Raw genomic sequence first — 22,398 nt, 5'->3', positions numbered from 1 at the left:
CGCCTGTCCACTGGGGTCTTGCCCTTTCTAGACTCTTCTGACGCTGAATCCCCTGAGTCTTCCCCCTGCCTCCGGCGGGCTTTAGGACCTGGTTCCCAATCCGGGTTTTCTGCCGTCCCGCGCGCCTGTACCTTTGAACTTGGCGCGCGCGCCCAGCCGGCAACCTTTCTCCTGACCGTTACACTGCTCCTGTCACTGCTTCCCTCTTCAGGGGGGCTAGCTGGACCTGACTTCCCCTCTGTTCTCTCACTCTCTGATAGAGGCGTGGTCAGCCCTGACTCATCTTCTCTCCCTACTGGAGGAGACGCTGGCCCTGACACATGGGACTCTTCCCCCCCGCTACGCTCTGGTGGGGGAACTGGTCCTGATCTTCCGCTGCTGCTTTGGGAGTCCCCGCTGGCCCCTTGCTTCTGGTGCGTCCCCCCTGGGACCCCCCTTGCCCTGGCCATCGGCGCCCCCCTCTGGGAATCTTCTGAATCGCTGGAGAAACTCATGGAATCTCTCGGGCCACTGTCATACTCCCCTACGCTGCCCTCAGATTCTTCCCCTTCGCTCTCCGTTTCCTCTCTCCCCTGTGCCTCTGCTCCTGAGCCCCTGACAGTAATGGACATCAGTTCAGGAAGTGCATCTTATTGCAACAAGCAATGAGTCTCCTACATGGAGGAAGGGATCCAAACCCAACATGGAGGCAGGTTCTCAAGCAGGAAATGTCCTCATCCACTGCCTCCTGCCCCCTTTAACGTGCCACCAACAATTCAAACTGGGACCTTCTCAAAGCATGAAGAGAAAGTAAATGTTGTCCTGAGGTAACTGCTCCATCAGGGCAAGCACTGTGGCTTCCCAGACGGAATGATCCCCCTCTCTCCCCCCCTGCATCTTGCTCTGGGGGTTCTCCTGACAGCCCCCGACAGCCCCCAATTTGAGGCAGCATGGAGGGGGGAGGGGAGAAGGTCCCATTGCGCAAGCAGAAGTCCTTGCCCAGGGTTTTATTTTTTATATATTTATTTACAGCATACTTTTCAGAATTTCTAAGCGGTGTATGTAAAAATGTAAAAAAACCCCTAACGACTTGTAGAGGATAAAAACAATAAAAAAATCACCATAAAAACAGAAAACTACACCACTAGAGCTAGACTGACATCAGTAAGGACAGACATATTATAGGGCCTGCAGGATTTCTTGCCATATGTCCTCTTTTTCCAGGGCACGTCCTCTTTTTCATGGGTAGAGTTGTCATAGCGATCCATAGTTTCAGGTAGAAGTCTGCAAATGTCCTCTTTTTTGCTCTTCAAAATATGGCAACCCTGGATGGTCTTGCTATGGTGTTAACATTTTTCCTGCTCTTTTGTTATGCTTTACCTCCACTTCTTGATTTTTTTTGTTCTTTTTATGCGATATTTCTCCGTTTTTAATTATTTTCAGTTGCAGTCCTTCTGAAGATATACCATAGGGTTGTACTGTTAATTTTCTATATATCTATACTGTTGTCAGCTACCATGGGCACGTTTCAAGGATAGAAGATCTGTCTGTCTGTCTTTATCTATAAAACCTCAGTGCTTTTTTGTGTGACCATACTCACTGATATCAGCACCTCTCTCTTTTTTTTTTTTTTTGCTGCCATTTTGTGCTGGCACCCTTAGCATATTAAGATAAGAGTACCAGCATTTCATTTTTTACTCAAAAAGCCCTGAATAAACTCGTTTTTCAGGGCTTATTGCAAGCTTCTTGGCACTAACCTTTGCTTGAAACACCAGCTCAGTAACAAATACTTTGTTACCCCTCAGTTTTTAATTCAGCAAAAGTCATTGTCTTTCCTTTTAAAGAACATTTCAAGTCTATTTAGATCTTCAAAATGCTTGACACCCTAGTGTAGCTGTTATATTAGAAAGATACACCAACGATAGTCATGTACCCCACACACCCTGCTTTTATGGCTTGGTTGTGAATTTATTAATTTTTATCAGACAGGGACTTTAATAGGAAAAGTATATGTGGATGAGAAAAGTTATAAAAAAGTAGCATTAGTTTATATTCCAGACCATAACAAGGATTTCACCAAGTGCCAAGCAGGAAATCAGAATTTAAAATGTTAACAACAATGATTAACAAGTGTGGCGCATACCTGTGGCTTGAAGAGAAAGAGAGAAAAAAGCTTAAGTTTAAAGACTGGGTTTCTGGATAATTATTACTAAGTTAAAACTTTGACCCGCTGCACTTGGGTGGCAATTTGCAGCTGTCTCCTGTGCCATTCTTCCCCCCTCCCCTCCCCCAACCCTCCAGTAAAAATATCACACCACTGTTTTTCTGGGAGAGCAGTTTTTCTTTTAAAAGTCACATAATGAGCAGCAATCCAGAAGGTGAAGATTTTCATGTTACTGTACATCTGTGTGAAGAAAAGCTTTACCCGTTCAATGACTACATGCCATTAACTGCGAAAGACACAGCCCTATTTCTAGAAAAAAGGTGGCAACTCTATATCACCACCTTTGCAAAGTGGTGGCGGTGGTGTTAACTGAATTTTAGTTGGTCTTTAAGGTGCTACTGGAAGGATTTTTTTTATTTTGTTCTGAATTTTATGTAAGTTTAGAAAGTCCTGGTTCTCAGATGGCATAAAATAGAAGTTAACAGACCTAGTCCTATTCCGAAATCCCCTCCTGCAACCCTCCCCACTCCCAGCAGAGGATCAGGCTCTGTTAGCATTCCCAGGTCACAGTGAAGCACCTGGGAGATGAGGCAGCCATGTTTTCTTCTCCATGGTCCATGCCCTTCTCCTTCCAGGCCTTCCTTCTCTGCTCTTCTGAACCCATTTTGTGTGTGTGTTTTTATCCTACAGAAGACGCTGGGGAGTTAATGACTAGATGGGTGGGAACTGGGTGGGAGAAATCATGGCTGCCTTGTTTCTTTCTTCAGATTCAATATTAAGCTTCACATTTTAGTAAGGTGAACCCCAGTCTCTCTCATGCTGCTTGCTAGCTATCCTTTGCTCTTATTATTTCCGTTGAAGGGCTTCGCAGTGGGGAGGACTTTACCAACTCCAGTTCACTCTGAATGGGCAAATTATCAACAACACAAAGGAGTTGCACTGTGACAATTGCACATTTCAGGTATGTATTCAAGCGGGTGGACGTGTGATTAGTAGCAATCCAGTAGCCAGGACATAGGACATAGGCCATTATTACATTGTTAGAAATAATGATTTTAATGCAGGGTAGAATTTAGACATTTAGAGCTATCTCTGAGCCTTAGCCTAGCTCATCCTTGTATTTATGAGGTGCCCAGGCTCAATGGCACATTGAACGCGTCCTTTTACTCCTTGACTACCTAAGCTTTGCAGTACAAGTGATGGTGCAAAGCACGAGGCATTGGCAAGCACGGCAGAGGAAGAAAACCTTGGCATACACTGGATATAACCTTGTGAATAGGAGTGGAACTTGCTCTCATGGACTGGAAGGAATAAAGGGTGCAGGAGGAGGAGGCAAATGCTTAATCTGTACCCAGTTCATTCTCATACAGCCTATGCAATCGCACTCTTCTTGAGTGGCGAGTTCCCGACCCCCCCCCAGGTAGAAATAATGACACATGACACAATTATTAAGGTTAATGGGCTAAAAAAGACCACAACTTTATTGGTTACAGGTGATGAGCAGTATTGGCTTAGGCATACCGACTATATCTGACTCCAGCCCGTCTGCTTGAAGTCCGGGAACGGTTAACTACCAGTGGGGGGGGGGTCCTGCTGATGCAATTCAACTAGGAGCTTCCCCATGGTCACCGATAGGGGTCGTGCCTTAGGCCCTCACCTCCCTAGGCTTCAGACAGGGCCATGCCCCCCGGAATCCTTTAACAGACTACCCTTCAATATGTGGGGCAGGTGATGGCGCTACCTCCCCTCTTTCCATCTACAGAACTATTCCAATGCCTAACCGCCAATACTCAGAAAGTTGTGACAGTTTTGCTACGAGGTAGGCGAAAACCAAGTGGCTGGTGCCAATTTGCCAAGTGGGAAAATTCCTACCAGGCCCCTCAATGGTGACCAACCAAAGTCCATAGCAAGGTCAAAGAAAGAAAACCTTACGAGTGCGGGAGAGTGGGAAACCAGAGCAGCTGGCGGGTGGACAAAAAGGGAGATCCCTGGCTGCGTCCTGCCTTTATGGGGCAGGCCACACCCCCGGACCAACCCGATTGGCTGGCTAGGGGGTGACACAGCCAGGAATCCCCCAATTGTGCGGGGCTGCCCCCCCAACGCCCGCACACGTGAAGGGGCCGTGAAGCCTGCAACCCCACCTCCTTCTTATGTGGAAGTGGCTTTACTTGACAATTCATTTAGCCCTGGTGAGAACAAAAGTATCTTTTTGATACTCCTCCATCTTGATATGTTTGTTAGCGTGTAACATGTGATCAGGGCCACATGCAGGCTTGGTGACAGACGGGACTTATTTTCAATGGAACTTTAACTCAGGAGCATACACTTCTGAGTATTTGCCATGGCACAACACAACATTCATAAGACCAGTCAAAGATGCCCAGAGCACCCATCTCTTGTGGTTTCATCAGACTGGAACAGGCAACCAGTCTTACTACATATCTGGACTTGAATTATAAAATCGCCCCTGCTGCTTGCTAAGTTGATACCAATGACCTCAGTTCCCTGGGACAAGAGCAGTTTGCTTGTCTCTATGTTCTCTGTGGGTCATCCTGCCCAGAGCTAATGAAAATTTCTCCGTACTTGAGGTAGTGCTGTGTGGAAGAATATTTGGTAAACTGGCTGTGCATATGAGCTTTCTGTCACTGCAACATCAGCATGGAATGGCACTAAGGCTGGTGAGATATGTGTGGTTTGGGAATAGAGAATAAGCTTGCCTTTTGCTCACTGAGCTCACTCAGCTGTCTCTGCTTGCCAATGAGCCAGAACTTTTACCATGTCGTGTACAAGTGCAACCAAGGGTTTTCTGCAGCATCGAGCATGAGGAGTCCCATGTTTCAGCAAATTGCACATTAAAGCTAAGGTGTTGTTTGGGAGTTCAGCTAGCTTAGAGAGCTGATGAAAAACCACCAGGGGATGCAGTTAATGAGACACATTCCAAGCGAAATAAAACACACACTGCCTCTTTGTTTGGGGGCACGAGAACCTGTGAGCCATGCGCATTAAAAATTAATTTTCTCTCTCTGTGGTAGTTGTAAAAACGTAGACAGCTGCTGGCTGTGACAGGTTTGGAGAAACCTGCGGAAGGTATTCCAAGCAGCTGGCGGCCACGGCCTTCCTCTCCTCTCGCTTCCTCCTCTGCTTCCCCACAGCTTGTGCCCAGTAGCACAGTCAGATGCTGACCTCATGCCTCTGATGATCAGCATGAAGAGGAGAAGATTCATTAAGTATTCCGATTGCTTCACCTTCCTCTTAGCGGGAGAAGTGCAAGAGGCAGAGTCTGTAAAGGAAGACAGTTCTGTTGTGCTAGATCATGGAAGCTTACGGAAAGCCTGCTTTTCAATTCTGATTTGTAAAGAATCCCTGGTCTCGCAAATGTTTGTGTGCATCCCTTTGTATCTAGAACCATAGAATTCTAGAGCTGGAAGGGACCCAGGGGTCATCTAGTCCAATCCCCTGTAATGCAAGAATCTCAGCTAAAGCAACCATGGCGGAGGGCCATCCAACTTCTGCTTAAAAACCTCCAAGGAATGAGAGTCCACAAGCCATTGTTTTCATGTTGTCAGTGTAGAGATGCCATCAGCTACATTTGATGTAATGCTAAACTATGGTTTAGCGCTATGTGCATGAGTTGCGCTGGGGTGGATTGCACCCTGTGTCTTGTGGAAGAGTCAGGCCCAGGCTGCCACCAGGCCCAGCACTGGCGGCATCAACAAGCAGCTCCGCCTCGCCCAGCCCTACCCAGTGCCACCCTACCACTGCACTTGACTGACCTCGGGGGAGAGATGACCCTTGGTGGAATCTACACATATATAAAAAACTCTGTGAAAATGCTTATTTTTTTTAAAAAAAAAAAGTTTTGAAAAATACGTTGAATTTTGCATAGCTCACGTTCGCCATCTAGTGTCACATTTGCATATTGCACTTTACAACACATTTGAAACATTTTATTTGCAGCTTGGTAGTTAGAGGTTATTTTAATCCAGTGACTAACTCCTGAAATCATCAGCTATGCTGTTCAGCTACAAACAGCATTTTCTATACACCACTGATAGACACCAGTCTTTCCAGTATCTTTGCAGGTTAACTTTAGGAACAAAAATAATAAAAATGCTAAATATTAAAATGCCATTTGTATTTGGAATGGATGAGGAGGAGTGATGGATAGGGGATGAAGGAACCTGCAGGAGAGGCAGGCCAGAGATGTTTTCTCAGGGTGTGAAGCTGAGGGAAAAGGGGGAAGGTTGGAGCTGGGAGGGTTCAGTCTTCTGTGTGTGGAATAAGGATCAAGGTACAGTGATAGAGGGCTTAATATTATATATACACATTGGGTTTTTTCATTCTTCCTTTGTTTTCTATTATTCTTTTCTTTCTTTTTTATTTTAGATTAGTTGGGTTTTTATTGTATCTTATGTTGAAAACTCTCAATAAAAAGTGTTATAAAAGAAACTCTCAATAAAAATTGTTATAAAAGAAAGCCTGAAAATGAACTGAATGCAGTTACAGATATTAGAGGTAAATTAAGGCTCCAATTACAAGCGGCCTTCAAAAATAATTTTACCATTCTCCACACTACAGAGAGGCCGCATTGCTAATGGTATCAGTAATATACACTAAAAGTGACTACTGGGTTTGTGGAGAGGAAATTGCCTATAATCCAGCTGGCAAAAAAATGTCAGGTGTCTGAGAAAGCAAAGAGGGAGGGGCAATTAAAAGCCGAAATGTGTTCTGGTCGAGCCATGGCTCCTTCACTGGCTTCTTCCCAGAGGATATGTGGGAACGAATGTCAATTATAACATTTAACAAACAGGTCGCTGATACATATTTCAAGAATAATTTATTATAATTGTGGACCATAGATAATTGAAAAACAGGAAATGAATATATTGGATATTTGAGAAAGGTGAGAATATTTGAATTCCCTTTAATACCAGTAAGTATCAGAATGCAAATGTGACTGGATGAGGTTAGAACAAAATAAAAAAATTCCTTCCAGTAGCACCTTAAAGACCAACTGAGTTAGTTCTAGGTATGAGCTTTCGTGTGCATGCACACTTCTTCAGATACACTGAAACAGAAGTCACCGGACCTTTCTATATAGTGAGAAGGTGGGGAGGGGTATTACTCAGAAGGGTGGTGGGAATGGGTGATTGGCAGATAGCTGCGATGAGCCTGTTGACGACTCTTAACGACTGCAATAGGTCTAACAGGAAAAAGCAAGGGGTGAGAAGGTGAAAAATGGCTTTGTCATGTATAATGAGATAAGAATCCAATGTCTTTATTCAAACCAGGTCTCTCCATAGTTTTAAGTTTGGTGATAAGTTGCAATTCAGCAGCTTCTCTTTCCAGTCTATTTCTGAAATTCCTTTGTAATAGAACAGCTACTTTGAGATCTTGTATAGAATGTCCTGGGAGATTGAAGTGTTCTCCTACTGGTTTTTCTGTCTTGTGGTTCCTGATGTCGGATTTATGTCCATTTATTCTTTGGCGTAAGGTCTGGCCTGTTTGTCCAATATAGAGAGCTGAAGGACACTGTTGGCATTTTATGGCATACACAATGTTAGACGATGAGCAATTAAATAGTCCCGAGATGGTATGTGTGATGTTGTTGGGGCCAACAACATCACACATACCATCTCGGGACTATTTAATTGCTCATCGTCTAACATTGTGTATGCCATAAAATGCCAACAGTGTCCTTCAGCTCTCTATATTGGACAAACAGGCCAGACCTTACGCCAAAGAATAAATGGACATAAATCCGACATCAGGAACCACAAGACAGAAAAACCAGTAGGAGAACACTTCAATCTCCCAGGACATTCTATACAAGATCTCAAAGTAGCTGTTCTATTACAAAGGAATTTCAGAAATAGACTGGAAAGAGAAGCTGCTGAATTGCAACTTATCACCAAACTTAAAACTATGGAGAGACCTGGTTTGAATAAAGACATTGGATTCTTATCTCATTATACATGACAAAGCCATTTTTCACCTTCTCACCCCTTGCTTTTTCCTGTTAGACCTATTGCAGTCGTTAAGAGTCGTCAACAGGCTCATCGCAGCTATCTGCCAATCACCCATTCCCACCACCCTTCTGAGTAATACCCCTCCCCACCTTCTCACTATATAGAAAGGTCCGGTGACTTCTGTTTCAGTGTATCTGAAGAAGTGTGCATGCACACGAAAGCTCATACCTAGAACTAACTCAGTTGGTCTTTAAGGTGCTACTGGAAGGAATTTTTTTATTTTGTTTTGACCATGGCAGACCAACACGGCTACCTATCTGTAACTGGATGAGGTTAGGTTTGGGAAAGAGACAGGATTTTATTCACTAACCAAAAATTCATTCAAAATATTCAAAACTAGAAAAATATCTAATGTCTAAGCGATGTGGCACTGAAAAAGCAGCCTGAAAAAATGTTAGGATTGTAGAGTATTTTGCAGAATTCCTTAAGGCAGGCTTCCTCAACCTCGGCCCTCCAGATGTTTTTGGCCTACAACTCCCATGATCCCTAGCTAGCAGGACCAGCGCTCAGGGATGATGGGAATTGTAGTCTCAAAACATCTGGAGGGCCGAGGTTGAGGAAGCCTGTCTTAGGGTATCCAATCAGGCTCCACCCCTCACCAGCTGGCTGCCTTGGTAGCCAATCAGAGAAAGGCCCCAGCCCTCTGGTGGAATTCTGAGGCACTGCACCACCAGACTCTGGTCTGGCTCAGCTTAATTAATTAATTAAGTTAGCTTAATACATGGGTAGGCAACCTAAGGCCCGGGGCCCGGATCAGGCCCAGTTGCTTTCTAATTCCGGCCTGTGGACGGTCCAGGAATCAGCGCGTTTTTACATGAGTAGAATGTGTCCTTTTATTTAAAATGTATATCTGGGTTATTTGTGGGGCATAGGAGTTCTTTTTTTTCTTTCCTCTTCAGAATATAGTCCGGCCCCCCACAAGGTCTGAGGGACAGTGGACCGGCCCTCTGCTGAAAAAGTTTGCTGACCCCTGGCTTAATACTTAATTCTGTGATTTTTCTGCCCTTCTGCAAAAATGGCAGAGGACAGACAACCATCCACATAAGAGTTTTCTCACTACATGGCACTACATGGCAAGATGTCTCTCTCTCCAAAACTGTGAATGAAACAATAGTTTTGTGAAAGGCAATGTAATATAATATATATTCTTTTCTTAACAGTTCTCTGTTGCACACACTCCTGTGGTCTATCGTGTGGACCCCCCCTATGGAGTCCCAGGTAAAGGATGGACCTTAACGTGGAGACCGTATGTCTTTATTTATACAATTGATGGGGAAAACAACTTATTTATGATTTACTTGTCAAGAGCTTTTAAGAGTTTTCCTTCTCTTTGGATGGTCTACATTCCTGGGCTGATGAGTCCTATACACAAAAAGGAGCATAAGATAAGGGAATATAGCAGATACCAGAAAGAACAATGAACAGTGTTTTCCTGTATCTTATTTCAGGCTATTATTACGATTTTCTGATCTTCCGATCCCCATGATTTTTTAAATTCGCATAAGCCTACATGCTATATCCCGAATTGTGTCTCCAAGCTATTTCGAAGTCATTAACATTAGTTAGGCTCATTACAGCAATTAAGGCAATAATATTAAGAAGTAGTTTAGGTTAATATTATAATACTGCAACCCCGAGTTAACTTTAAAATTATATATAATGTTATAATACTGACCTGAAATAAGATACAGGATAATGCTGACTAATGTATTGACCTCTTTTGTTTTAATTTTAACAAATACCACATAAAAATAGTACAGTTTTGACTCCTCTTAACACCAGCCATGGAGAATTTGTTATCTATGTATTATTCTTTATGATTCTTGCTTATAATTTTTAGATTTATAATACTTACGGAGGGCATCTTCTACTGCACTGAAGAAATCAAGGCAGTAAAACCCAACTCCCCGACTTCCTCTACACAGATTTTCATTTTGCCTTTTGAATAATTCCCCCACCCCCATCTTTATCCTGTTAGGAAATGTAATGCAAGTCTATGGTCTTATCCTGGCCCGAGAATTTGATGCCTACAGCTTTAACACAGATTTTATTGATGGGTAAGTGTGTTTATTGGTTCCTTCAGTTCCTCTGTGCAACTCGATATAGGGTTACTCCCTTTGCATTTCCAGGTTGGGGAACTGTAGCCCTCCAGTTGCTGGACTCTAACACGCCCAGCCCCAGCCAGAATGGCCAATGGCCAATGGCCAGCCACGGTGGGAGATGCACTCTGAGAACAAGAGCAGGCCCCGCACCCCGACCAGTGCTGGTTTTAGGGTGGTGCGAATGGATCCCCTGCACAGGGCACTGAGCCAAGGGGGTGCAAAATTGAGAAGACCCAAAATTGAGAAGATCCATTTGGGGTTGCCAAATTTTGGCCTTGCACAGGGTGCCATATTACGAAAGATTTCCAAAGCCTGCCTCTGTCCCAACCCTGGCTATAATTAAATAATACATCTGGATTGTTACTGCGTATGGGGGAGAGAAATGTATTGTGGACTTGCATTATTATGGGTTGCCTTGAACTAGCATTGCTTCTACCCTCTCTCTGCCCCAGCCCTGTTATCCTCGAGGCAGAAAGAGATGGATGGATAACCATTTGTTCCCTTGCCAATAAGCAGATGCGCAGCATGTAAGTTGCTCCTCACAGCTTTGATTGCAATGCTTTTTTGCTGCGAGGATTCACAAAGCTTATAATGGTGCAGCATATTTGGGGCTCGTATAAATTAGGGAAGGCACACTAATAGTTTTGATGCCAATGGAATATAATTTCTGTCCTTCCATCCCTACCCTCAGCTACAAAATTGGTCCAAATGATTATTTCTATATACAAGCAATTTTCTGTCTGAATTCATGGATGTGAATTTGTGTGTGTGATACCCTTTTTGTGCATTCATCTTTCCTTTTCTCACACGTACCTTCATTTAAATATGTGTGTGAGTGTTTGTTTATATGTGTCCAAGACCAGCACCAGAGTCAAGGGCCCTCACTACCTGACTCAGGCTCCTCCCATGCAGCCATTCAGTGTGCCCACACAGTATTCTTCTTTTCTTTTTTGCTGCTGCCATGGTGACAGCAAGAATACCAGCCAGTCTGTGTCCAAGGGGGACCATAAAGTCTCGCATGTGGGACCCAGGAGGTCATGTGGGAGGGGCCAAGTTGTTCTGCTCCCATCCTCCTGCCTTACAAAGGTGTGGATTCAAGAGCATGGCAGCCGGGGAAGTACTGAGTGTCTAACTAAATGGAGAAGTGCCTATCCTTGGTTTAGAAGGGGTCACTGCTGCCACAATTTCTAGTGTTGGATTAGTGTCACAGCGCTGTGGGTTAAACCACAGAGCCTAGGACTTGCCGATCAGAAGGTCGGCGGTTCGAATCCCCACAACGGGGTGAGCTCCCGTTGCTCAGTCCTTGCTCCTGCCAACCTAGCAGTTCGAAAGCACGTTAAAGTGCAAGTAGATAAATAGGTACCGTTCTGGCGGGAAGGTAAACGGTGTTTCCGTGCGCTGCTCTGGTTCGCCAGAAGCGGCTTAGACATGCTGGCCACATTCCAGGAAGCTGTACGCCGGCTCCCTCGGCCAATAAAGAGAGATGAGCACCGCAACCCCAGAGTTGGTCACGACTGGACCTAATGGTCGGGGTCCCTTTACCTTTACCTTTAACTCTGGTTTTTGCTGTCTTGTGGTGGTGTCTGAATCAACACGCCATGGTGCAGTTGCCTCCAGAATAGACCACTGAGAAGGTAGAAAATGAAAGCAGATTAGGAAGTCGAAATCATTGTTTAGCTGTGCAGTTAGAAACTCAAAGCATGGTTTGGGTTCTGAATGATGGTTCCTGTGAACTCTGCTTTGGTTGTGGTATCTGAGTATATGGATGTCCTTGAGAGGAGTGAGGTTGTTTGTGGTATCGCATCATGCAATAATTCAAACACAATGAGGTCAATCGATCAAGCCCTCTCCTGCTGCTTTTTGATGTAAAGACCTCTGTTCTGAAATAGGAAGACAGTGAAGCTGGCCTGTTAGGTATTTTAATGAATCATTATTTAAAAGTTCCAAGGCTAGGCTGTGACTTTTCTGGCTTTAAAACAAAAGAAAACAGGTCCAGTATTAACTTTATTATACAATTTAAAAGTTTTTTCTAGTCATGCCCTCTGGCAGAATAACTTACGAGTTGATTCAGTGCCCATATTTGGGCTCCCTGTCCCTATTCAAGGTGATTTCCACCCCTCCCAATTTCATGGGTGGATGATCCAAGTCTGAGATGCGGTAATCTCAGTTCTTCATTAGAGGCCCAGTTCCTGAGCTGCTGCAAATGCTTCTAAAACACACAAAAAATGGACAGATAGTTCTCCCAGTTGTTGTCTTTATTAGGTTTAAAGCAGGTGAATCAATATTCGCTGTTAGAGTTCATGTGCTGAAGCTACGTTGTGTCCCTAGACTACATTTTCATGTTGATATTTAAAGCATTTTGATGGGTAGCACTAAAAATCAAAAATATGCTGTGGTCTTTAGAACCTAAGGAAATGCACATTCATTCACAAAATAGTATTTGTTTCTCAATATCCTATTACCACTGCATGGGGACAAATGACAACACAATTTGGAGAATGGGACACAAAATTAACAGGACAGGCAAACCTCAATTTCTCAATGGATGCTCAGACATCACTTGCTGAGCATTTGATGTGATGGGTTTGGATCTGGCAGAACACATTCAGTCCTTTCCTGTCTTTGAAGTGAATCAACAGTACTCAGCTCAGCTTCACATAATACGTTCTATCTCCTTTCCTTTGCCTCTATTGCATCTTCATGGTTCATTGTATTTTATTTTCCGTTGTTTGCAGATATCCCATTCAAGTCGATCACGGTCTGGGAACTGTAGCATGCCGAGTGGAAGGGAACCATATTGGTCAGTGGAAAGCAGGGAAATAACATGCAATCTTGATTTTATTCAGTAACATAAAAATCAAGAAGGCTAATATAAAAAAGGTTATTGTTGGGGGTATGGGCGGTATGGCCATTCTCTTTTCAAAAAGATGTGAGCTGCTTACAAATTCATTTTCTCTTTGTTCTTGCTACTTGGGGCATTTTCCCCCAGCTCACACTTTTGGCAGCCATGATATACCAACTGTTAAGTTGTGGGTGAACATATCAGATGACATAGCGATTCTTCAAACAGCTCTTGTTTATTCACAGGCCAGAACAGAACTGAACTGAAGGGTTCAGTCAGCCTGCTTATATAGAGCTCCACTACAATGTAACTGTAACAATTTTCTAAAACTATCCAATCACTGAACGTCACTTTCGATCCCTTATTTGCATAACTATCTACAATATCTCCCTGCTGGCTCAGGGTGAGAACTTCAGTACATAGCACCAACTGTAAGCAACAAGTGTATCACAGTGAATGTCTTGCTGAAGCTATAGAGAACAGGCACTCCTAGCAAGAGCTATTCCTCCCAAGAAGCAAGAGGTGTGGTTTGGGGGGGAAAATGGAGCAGAAACAGCAGCTTGTCAGGTGTCTGATGATGGTTCTGAACTGGGTGCAAAAGACATGGGCATTTCAGAGCAAGTGAGGCACGTTAGTTAACTCTGTATGTACACGAAATGATTCACATTCATGCACTGAGATGTGTGCTTTTTCTCTTCTTACAGGGTCACATAATGTTAGCTTTACAGTGTTTAACAAAGGAAAGTAAGTAAGGGATGAGTGTTTTTTTTTAAAAAAAAATTGGCTAATTTTATAGTTATGTTGTGTTTCTGAATGCCTTCTTTTTCATATAAATACTATTTAAATGCACGTGTACCTTCTGCTTTGGAAAGTGGTTGTATTCAGAAGTTGGCATTCAAGGTGTCAGTGACGTTTCCTGCGTCTAGGTCTGAAAATACGCTTTGAGAGCTTGTTGATGCTCACCTCAAGGTAGAGATGAGCATTGGAAAGTCCCCAATTGTACCTGGCTTTTCCCACCAAGGCCTGAATGGCAAGTGGAGGAGAACTAACAATTCATCACTGAGCAGGTGGGACAAGAGTTTCCTTTCCACTGGTGGACTGGTGCTTCTCCCCTATGAGACGTCTGGGGAGCTGCAATGTCATTAAATCTTCCCACTGAAATCCATGGAGAACAATGCATCCATTCATTTCAAGATTTAAAGATGCTAAAATTCTAAAATCAGCTGGTAGGAGGCAAACAGTCACCTGTCTTTGTAAACTTGCCTTGCACCAACACCTTTCAAAGCTGTAGCCAACCACTAGCTGCAAATATGCCTTTTGAAGTTCAGGGGTATCCCTTCCAGGGGACACATTGGGCTGTGCAGGGCTTGGCTGCAAAGTCTTTGGCAGCCAAATATAATTTATTTATATTTATATCAAACTCCCTGACTGCAAAGAGCTAGCTGTGCACAGGTGGGAAGGTTTTTCCCCTGGACTTGTGAGAGCAGCCTTTGAAAGCCAGAAATGGTGTGAACTCCTGCATTTTCCTGATCCCTGGGTTGTCACTGATTTTGCATGGCCAGGAGAGTCCCCTGTTGTGGCTGCATGAAATTGCCATTTGTACATGGTTGGGATGTTGGCTATTTGCAGTTTAGTTGCGCTGCAGAAAGCTTGCTGGGGAGACCACGCATTACAAGGAACTCAAAAATAACTTTATCAAGGTTTTAATAACAAAAACAAAAACTCCTTGTACATTAAATATATCCACAAGCATGATCCACCAGGGTACTGTGAGAGCTAGGTGCTGCTCTTTATATACTATACTTTATATACTATACTGACACAGCTTAATTAACACAACTTAGCAGTACCTGCTATACTGTTTCACAGCTGTAAAACTGGGTCTCATTATTTGCTCTGGCCCTTTACGACATACACATCTTGTGGAACAATAATCAACCTTCACATTTAAAGAGACCATTCAACATGGGATGCCATGTTCTGATCTCTCTCTCTCTCTCTCTCTCTCTCTCTCTCTCTCTCTCTGTGTGTGTGTGTGGTAGAGATGGCTCAGCTTATATACGAGCCAGTCTTAACATGGGCCACAGGTGGCTTGCCCCTTTCTAGTTGGTTTCAGCTTGGTGGATTCTGGAACCATATCAAGACAGTAATCCACTATTTTACTTTTCATCTGGAGTTTCAGCAAGATCAATTTTTGGAAGGGGGAGCAAGGAGAACAAATTATTTTAACACATACATTGAGTGTAAGCTCAATTTTAGCAGTGTAAGCTTAAAGACAAGTCTCACCTAGTTGATCTTCCAGCAGATTCTACCGGTATCTCATCAGGAAGTCCGTTCCATGGGGTGTAGGAATTGGACTTATAGTGTGGTGGCACATAACCTCCCATTTCGTATCATGTAGACACTGTCACAATTGCCTTTTTGTCACCTATGGAAGACCTTTTCCAACAATCCTTCAAAGGGGAGATTTTTGCCTCAGTGTTATATATAGTCTAGTGTCGATGCTCTTATTGTTAAATTGTTGTTGTTTAGTCATTTAGTCATGTCCGACTGTTCATGACCCCCTGGACCAGAGCACGCCAGGCACTCCTGTCTTCCACTGCCTCCCGCAGTTTGGTCAAACTCATGTTCGTAACTTCAAGAACACTGTCCAACCATCTCGTCCTCTGTTCTCCCCTTCTTCTTGTGCCCTCCATCTTTCCCAACATCAGGGTCTTTTCCAGGGAGTCTTCTCTTCTCATGAGGTGGCCAAAGTATTGGAGCCTCAGCTTCACGATCTGTCCTTCCAGTGAGCACTCAGGGCTAATTTCCTTAAGAATGGATGCGTTTGACCTTCTTGCAGTCCATGGGACTCTCAAGAGTCTCCTCCAGTAGCATAATTCAAAAGCATCAATTCTTCGGCGATCAGCCTTCTTTATGGTCCAGCTCTCACTTCCATACATCACTACTGGGAAAACCATGGCTTCACCTATAAGGACCTTTGTTAAATAGCTATTGTTAAATTTGCTATTGTTAAATAGCTTCAGGATATTTCATGGGAAGCAATTCATGAGTGAATGAATGAATGAATGAATGAATAACCAAGTTCGCCCTCTGGAGGCCAATAATGCAGCAGATTCCCATGACATACGGGGTGAGTGATGAAAGCGTTCCCCGAACAACTAGCTTATTGCAGCTCTGCACACATTTACTTTTTTCACTCTGCACTGGAATATCTTACATATTCCAGTCTTAATTTCCTTCTGTTGTTCACTCACTCACTTTTGTGTTGCAGGTCAGTGGTGAACAAGGATGCTTGGCTTATCAGCGCAAAACAGGACCTTTTCCTGTACCAAACATTCTCAGGTATACTGCCCTGCAGTCTTTCATTGAAGAGGATTCTGGAATTAATCCCATTGCCATTTCAGTCTACAAATCTGCTGTAATTATTTGTGTAGAAAAGGATAATGAAACAGAAAAAGTGGGAAGAAAAGAGAGGGGACGGGCATATTCACTCACCCTCGACTCTGTCCTTGCTCATTTTTGGTTCTGGACCTGCCCAGTTTTTACTCCAGATCTCCCCTCCCCCGTTGCTGGTATGCAGCTCCTGAGAGATTATCCCTGAGAAAATTGGTCTTTCAGCTGAAAATTGGTTGCCCATCTGTGCCCTAACCACATTTAGCACTAACCACAGTTCTGTGATTAGCTGAAAATCAGTGGCGTAGCATGGGTTGTCAGCACCCGGGGCAAGGCAAGTAATTTGCGCCCCCTAACCCGTGGATTTGCACCCCCTAACCCATGGATTTGTGCCCCCTAACCCTAACCCCCAGATGTTGCGCCTGGTGCGGCCGCCCCCCCCTGCACCCCCCACGCTACGCCACTGCTGAAAATGAAAGCAAAAGTTAGATTTTCCTCCTGCTGGAGAAGAAGAGAGGAGAAGGAGAGCACAAACCTTTTGTATAGCATGAAACTAGGGGTTTGTGTTATGATTGAAACACTGTGTGCTTGTGTGTGTTTGTATCTGCTGGAGAAAGGGGAATTAACTTCTAGATTTAGATTTTAAACCTGATCACCATTGTCCTGCAGCCCAAACCATTATTCTTTTATTCGCTTTACTCCTTTCCCAGTTAGTTTGAATTTGAATTTTGCAGAGCTCCCCAAACCTGCAGCTCAGAACAAATGTGTCCAATGTGAATAATTTCTTTTGAGCATGGATTGGGGTTGTTATGGTGAAAGACAGAGTCTATGTGATATAAACCACGTGGTTGTGCCATTTTATTTTAGCTAACCTACATCTAAACGGAACTAAATTTCAATTATTTCACTTCCTCTGCAGAAATATTTTCAGTGTCTCCAGCTGGAGGGAGCCTGGGTGGTGGCACCGATCTCACCATCACAGGAGACTTCTTTGATACACCTGTGCAGGTCACAGTTGCAGGTAATAATGTTGAAATCAGTCTTCATGGTTCTGGAAATGTAAATTTCTCTGGAGGTATACCACAACATGTGTTCATTTCCTTTGAAGCGTGTGGTAGGTACATCCGTGCTGGTGATCCTTTAAGAAGCTTGGACTGGCATTTTGCTCTGAAGCGATATCCTTCTCATTCATGTTTCTCTTCCCACCCTCCAGGCAGTCCCTGCCAAATTAAGCACATTATTCCACGAAAGATAGTCTGTACAACTGGAGCCGTTGGTGTGCACAGAAGACTCAATGGCCCCAAACCAGGTGCACTTTTATTGTGGCGCGTCCAAGTGGTAGCTTCCCTCACAATTGGTTTGATGTTTCAGCATTAGCTTCATATTCATTGTATTAACACAGTTAAATTATCAAAGCCATGGATTTGTAGCATTCTAGATCATTTGTTCACTTGCAAAATCAACCCTCTGCCTCCTTAGCCAGCACCTGCTATTGTTGTGATGTCCATTTGTGTTGTGATGTATTAACTCATTCATGGCAGATGATAAAGTTCTTGTCCCCCAATTTCTCAGGAAACAGAGGACTTCTTTTTGAGGTTTGGGATGGATCAGACACAGATTTTACTGAAGCTGCTCCTGGGTACCGCTGGCAGTTTGTCCCTAATGCCAGTTCTCCATTAGATTTCCGGTTTGGGAGCCAACAGACATTCAGGTAATCAGTGATCTTTAAGGACTCTGATGTGTACTACAATTCACACTATTTTAGTGGAGTTCTTTTTAGAGGAACTTAGGATATATTTACAATCCACAAGGAATGCTACATGCAGCTTAACTGTCATGGCTTCCTCTAAAGAACATGGAGATTACCGTAATTTGAGGGCCCTGAGATTTCTTGGTTAGAGAGAGGCCCCTTTCCCTGAACACATTACCAGGTGAAAACACAGCTAAGTTGTTCTTTTTCTCAGTTTGGATTGAAGCTGGTTTTGGGGAAAAGGTATATAAAGCAATATTTCACTAGAAACCACAGGATAGGTATGGCTTTGTGGCTAATGCCGTGTGCACAGCACATCAGTTCCCAAACCAGAGGTGGGAGTGTGCTGGATACATAGAGGGAAGCAGTGTGTGCTCAGCCTAAGTCTGAGCCAATGTATTTATCATGCAAAGTTTCAAGTGAGTCTGGATTGATAGGTGAGCAGTTGATAGTCAAATTTCCTGCATTTCCATAAGCACCTCCATACTGGCTGGCTGAATGAAAGCTTAAAGCCTGTTCTTACTCAGGTGGGACGTTGCTACTTCCCCATGGACCCAGTACACTCTGGTAACATTTGAGTACTGAAACTATCTAGAACACGGGTGTCAAACACAAGGCCCGCGGGCCGAATCCGGCCCACCAGACCTCGTCATGTGGCCCGTGTAGCCGCCGCCGGCCGCCAGCCTTCACCTTTTATTCTCGCTTTTTTTTTTGACACAAGAAAGCCGCCTCTTCAGCGCATGCGCGGTAGCCTACAAGCCAGAGGACGTCTGCCCTCTAGCGCTGGTGACAATAATTTATGATAATAAAGAGTGGACACATAGTCCTACAGATACAACTCGCCCTTTGAGGGTGACCAAACTGCTGATGCGGCCCCCGATGAATTTGAGTTTGACACCCCTGATCTAGAAGGTACTGACTACTGGGGGGAAGGGGGGAGAAGTTGATAGAAGACCCAAATTGAGATCATCTCAACACCCCACCCTCCAGAATTAGCAGGAGTCCTGAGTAAGCTGTCTATGCTAGAAAGTCAGTAAGTCAGTCACAAGCTAACTGGTGACTGTTTTTAAACTTGCAGGTTTGGGCAAGAAATCTGCACATGCTTGCAGTTTGGGGCAAACAGGACAGGAGGGGGGTGGAAAGCTAAAACAAGTTCTGTTTCTCTTGCCTGAATGAGTAAAGTTCTGCTTTTTTTGCCTGCTTGAGTAAGCCTGTAAGAAGTCATTTGCCGCATACTATAAAAGGCAACCTCAGAGAACAAGGAGCCCCCGCGCAGATAAATAAATCTGACCTTCCTTGGAGAACCCAGTATCTGTCTTTATTGACTGGGAAAAATATCTGCAACCAAGTATCCCAATTATATTGGTGTAATTCTCGTCCCTCCCAGGTGGTTTCATTTCTACAGTACTAGAGAGGTAGGGAATCACAATGGCTATTATTATTATTATATACCGCCCTATACCTGGGGATCTCAGGGCGGTTCATAGAATAAAATCAAGATATAAAACCATAAAATGTGAGCATCTTTCCTTAGCATTTATTGACATAGCACATGACCCAGACAGAATTGGCTCAGCTGCAGAATCTTCACAGACCATTTGCACAGAATATAGGATTCCATAGATGTTCATTGTATTTGAATATTTAGAACAGAGAAAAAATACGGCTGACCAATGTTGTGGGAAAAGAGAAATTCACTTTATGGAAGAAATGTGATATACTCCAAAAAGGCAAAATAGAAAGCAATGGTTTCCCCAAAATAGCAGTGAATTTCATCTGTGGGAAAATCTCCCCAAAGGTCTTTAATATCCTATCCAAACATTTACCCAATAGAATGACAACATATATTGGAAAGGTGCCTTGGTTCTGGAAATTGTGATGTAGCTCTCTGGTGCTGATTTAATGAGCACCTGAAACAATCTCCTTAGATGAAAATTTGATAACTTTTAAGGAAAGAAACCGGATTGACTTTCACGAAATCTACCTGAAGACAACATTCCCTCTCAGTTTTTACACTTGCTGCTTCTAAACCTACAGGTGGAACTGGCAGGAGCCGCGAGGTTCCCTGGTCGGTTTCATATGTGTAAATAAATTTGCTGGGGGGGAGGCGGGGGGGAGGCAATCAATAGGGAGCTACATTTCCTACTTTTTATTTTATTTTTAGAATGAACTACTAATGAGTTTACTAATTTTCATAACACTAGTTATGCAAGAAAGGATCGTTTTTATAGGTAATTTTTTGGAGATTATTTAGTAAGCTAACATTTTATTCTGGGATGAGATAACATATACAGTAGTACCTCGGGTTAAGTACTTAATTTGTTCCGGAGGTCCGTTCTTAACCTGAAACTGTTCTTAACCTGAAGCACCACTTTAGCTAATGGGGCCTCCTGCTGCTGCCGTGCCGCCGGAGCACGATTTCTGTTCTCATCCTGAAGCAAAGTTCTTAACCTGAAGCACTATTTTTGGGTTAGTGGAGTGTGTAACCTGGAGCGTATGTAACCTGAAGCGTATGTAACCCGAGGTACCACTGTATGTCTCAGTGGTGTTCTATAAAGGTCTTTTAAAATGATTGTGTAATAACTAAAGTCATTCATGTAACTCATCTTTCCCTCAGAAGTGGAAGTCTGTTATTTGTCTGGAAGTTTGCTTTCATGTTTTCGTTTTGTTACCCAGGGCACGACTATATGGTTTTTTTGTGGCACCACAGACAAATAATTACACATTCTGGATCCAGGCAGATGACAAGGCTTCTTTGTATTTAAGCCTGTCCGAAGACCCCCAAAGCAAGGTACCAATACCATAAATTACTACAAGTAAAAGTTAAAATTCTGTGATCCTTATAACTTTGCATTGTGGCACTTGCCCTTTGTTTAGACTTCCAGAGCAGGATCTGTGTTGATTTTTTCTCCTTTGTTAAATATAAATTGTGTAGAATGTTACAGTGTCTTGACATTTATACAGGGCTTTTTGAGTGTTCAAATTGTTTCCCATGCATTACTTTAGTAGACAGCTTGGATAGCTCAGAGCATGAGACACTTAATCTCAGGGCTATGGGTTGGAGCCCCATGTTGGGCCAAATATTCCTGTGTTTCAGTGGGTTGGACTAGATGACCCTCGTGGTCCCTTCCAACTTTATAAATTCTAAGATTCTAGCCTTGTAGCAGGGAGCTGGGGCCAGACTCTGAAATAAGAGGAGCTTGCCTAATTTTATCTAGTTAATTCCTGGCCTAAGTGAAATTCAGAAGACAAGTCACTCTTACTAGCAAAGTGATTATGAATCATTTGCTAACCAGAGAGGAAATAGCTGATGATAACTGATTTTTAAATTGCTTTAGCTTAGGGAGGAAAATAAATATATTCTAAATAACTTATCTGCCACATGCAAGGAAACTTCATTTGTTATGACTTCTCAAATGTAACACTCCCTTGGCCTAAGCCGTCCCTAAGTAGCTGAGAGAATTCCACCACACATTTTTCAAAAGATCCAGCTTTATTAGTATTTTAAGATGTTCCTTGGGGGAATGCACACCTTGGATACAACGATCCTTTGTTTACCAAATGATGACAAATCTTTTCTCTAGTTTTCGGTTACAGTGATTGTTCATCTCTTGTTAAGAAAGAAATGTTCTCTCACGGGATTGCTTCTTCTGGTTGGTTGTCTTGCCCGTAAAACATGCAAAAGATCAAATATCTTTTTTCAGACACTGATAAAACTAATTTCATTTGTTCAGCAAAATCACTTCTGTTTAGGATTGCTGCGGGTGCAGATGGTCTCCTCAAGGATAAAGTATAAAGGATCTTTATATTGGGATCTTCAAAGCAGGCTGGGGGGTGATTTCCCTTTCCCTTCTCCAATTCCCCCCCTTGAGGCCTGCAGGTTGTTGTTCCGAGAAGAGTGGTGGGTGTTCCTCTAGCTTAGCGGCTTTTGCAAACAGACGTGCCTGCATGCCGGCCACGTTTCTTGGGTGTCACTGTTTGCTGGCTTGATTGGTTATCAGTGGAGAGATCTTCCTGTTGCTCCATCTCCTTGTTCTTTGGGTTGCCAGGGGTGGTGAAGCGGACAGACTGTTTCTTTGTCTGACGGTCCTCTGATGGCGACGCTGCTTTTGGCATGGAAGGGTTGGCCAAACTGT

The 22,398-nt window shown here is 43.5% G+C and overlaps 1 protein-coding gene across 2 annotated transcripts in view; it reads left to right on the top strand.

Annotated features, from left to right (window-relative positions):
* The window catches only part of PKHD1 (PKHD1 ciliary IPT domain containing fibrocystin/polyductin), a 250,395-nt gene that overhangs the window by 6,230 nt on the left and 221,767 nt on the right, over positions 1 to 22,398 (top strand). Inside the window, exons 1-12 of one of the 2 annotated variants that reach the window (XM_081855439.1) lie at positions 1,233 to 1,322; positions 3,005 to 3,104; positions 9,333 to 9,390; positions 10,151 to 10,229; positions 10,727 to 10,801; positions 13,010 to 13,074; positions 13,821 to 13,860; positions 16,391 to 16,461; positions 17,432 to 17,533; positions 17,726 to 17,821; positions 18,085 to 18,223; positions 20,939 to 21,053. In XM_081855439.1, coding sequence (XP_081711565.1) covers positions 1,270 to 1,322; positions 3,005 to 3,104; positions 9,333 to 9,390; positions 10,151 to 10,229; positions 10,727 to 10,801; positions 13,010 to 13,074; positions 13,821 to 13,860; positions 16,391 to 16,461; positions 17,432 to 17,533; positions 17,726 to 17,821; positions 18,085 to 18,223; positions 20,939 to 21,053 — 993 coding nt within the window. In that variant the 5' untranslated portion in view covers positions 1,233 to 1,269. Of the gene's footprint in view, positions 1 to 1,232; positions 1,323 to 3,004; positions 3,105 to 9,332; positions 9,391 to 10,150; positions 10,230 to 10,726; positions 10,802 to 13,009; positions 13,075 to 13,820; positions 13,861 to 16,390; positions 16,462 to 17,431; positions 17,534 to 17,725; positions 17,822 to 18,084; positions 18,224 to 20,938; positions 21,054 to 22,398 lie in introns of those variants that run through there. The other variant, XM_081855438.1, reaches the window with a different exon arrangement.

Source organism: Podarcis erhardii (assembly GCF_964252035.2).
Source record: "Podarcis erhardii genome assembly, chromosome: 3".
Classification (NCBI taxonomy): Eukaryota; Metazoa; Chordata; class Lepidosauria; order Squamata; family Lacertidae; genus Podarcis; species Podarcis erhardii.
Note: the sequence above shows the minus strand (reverse complement) of the source record. Positions and strands in the feature narration are given on the sequence as shown.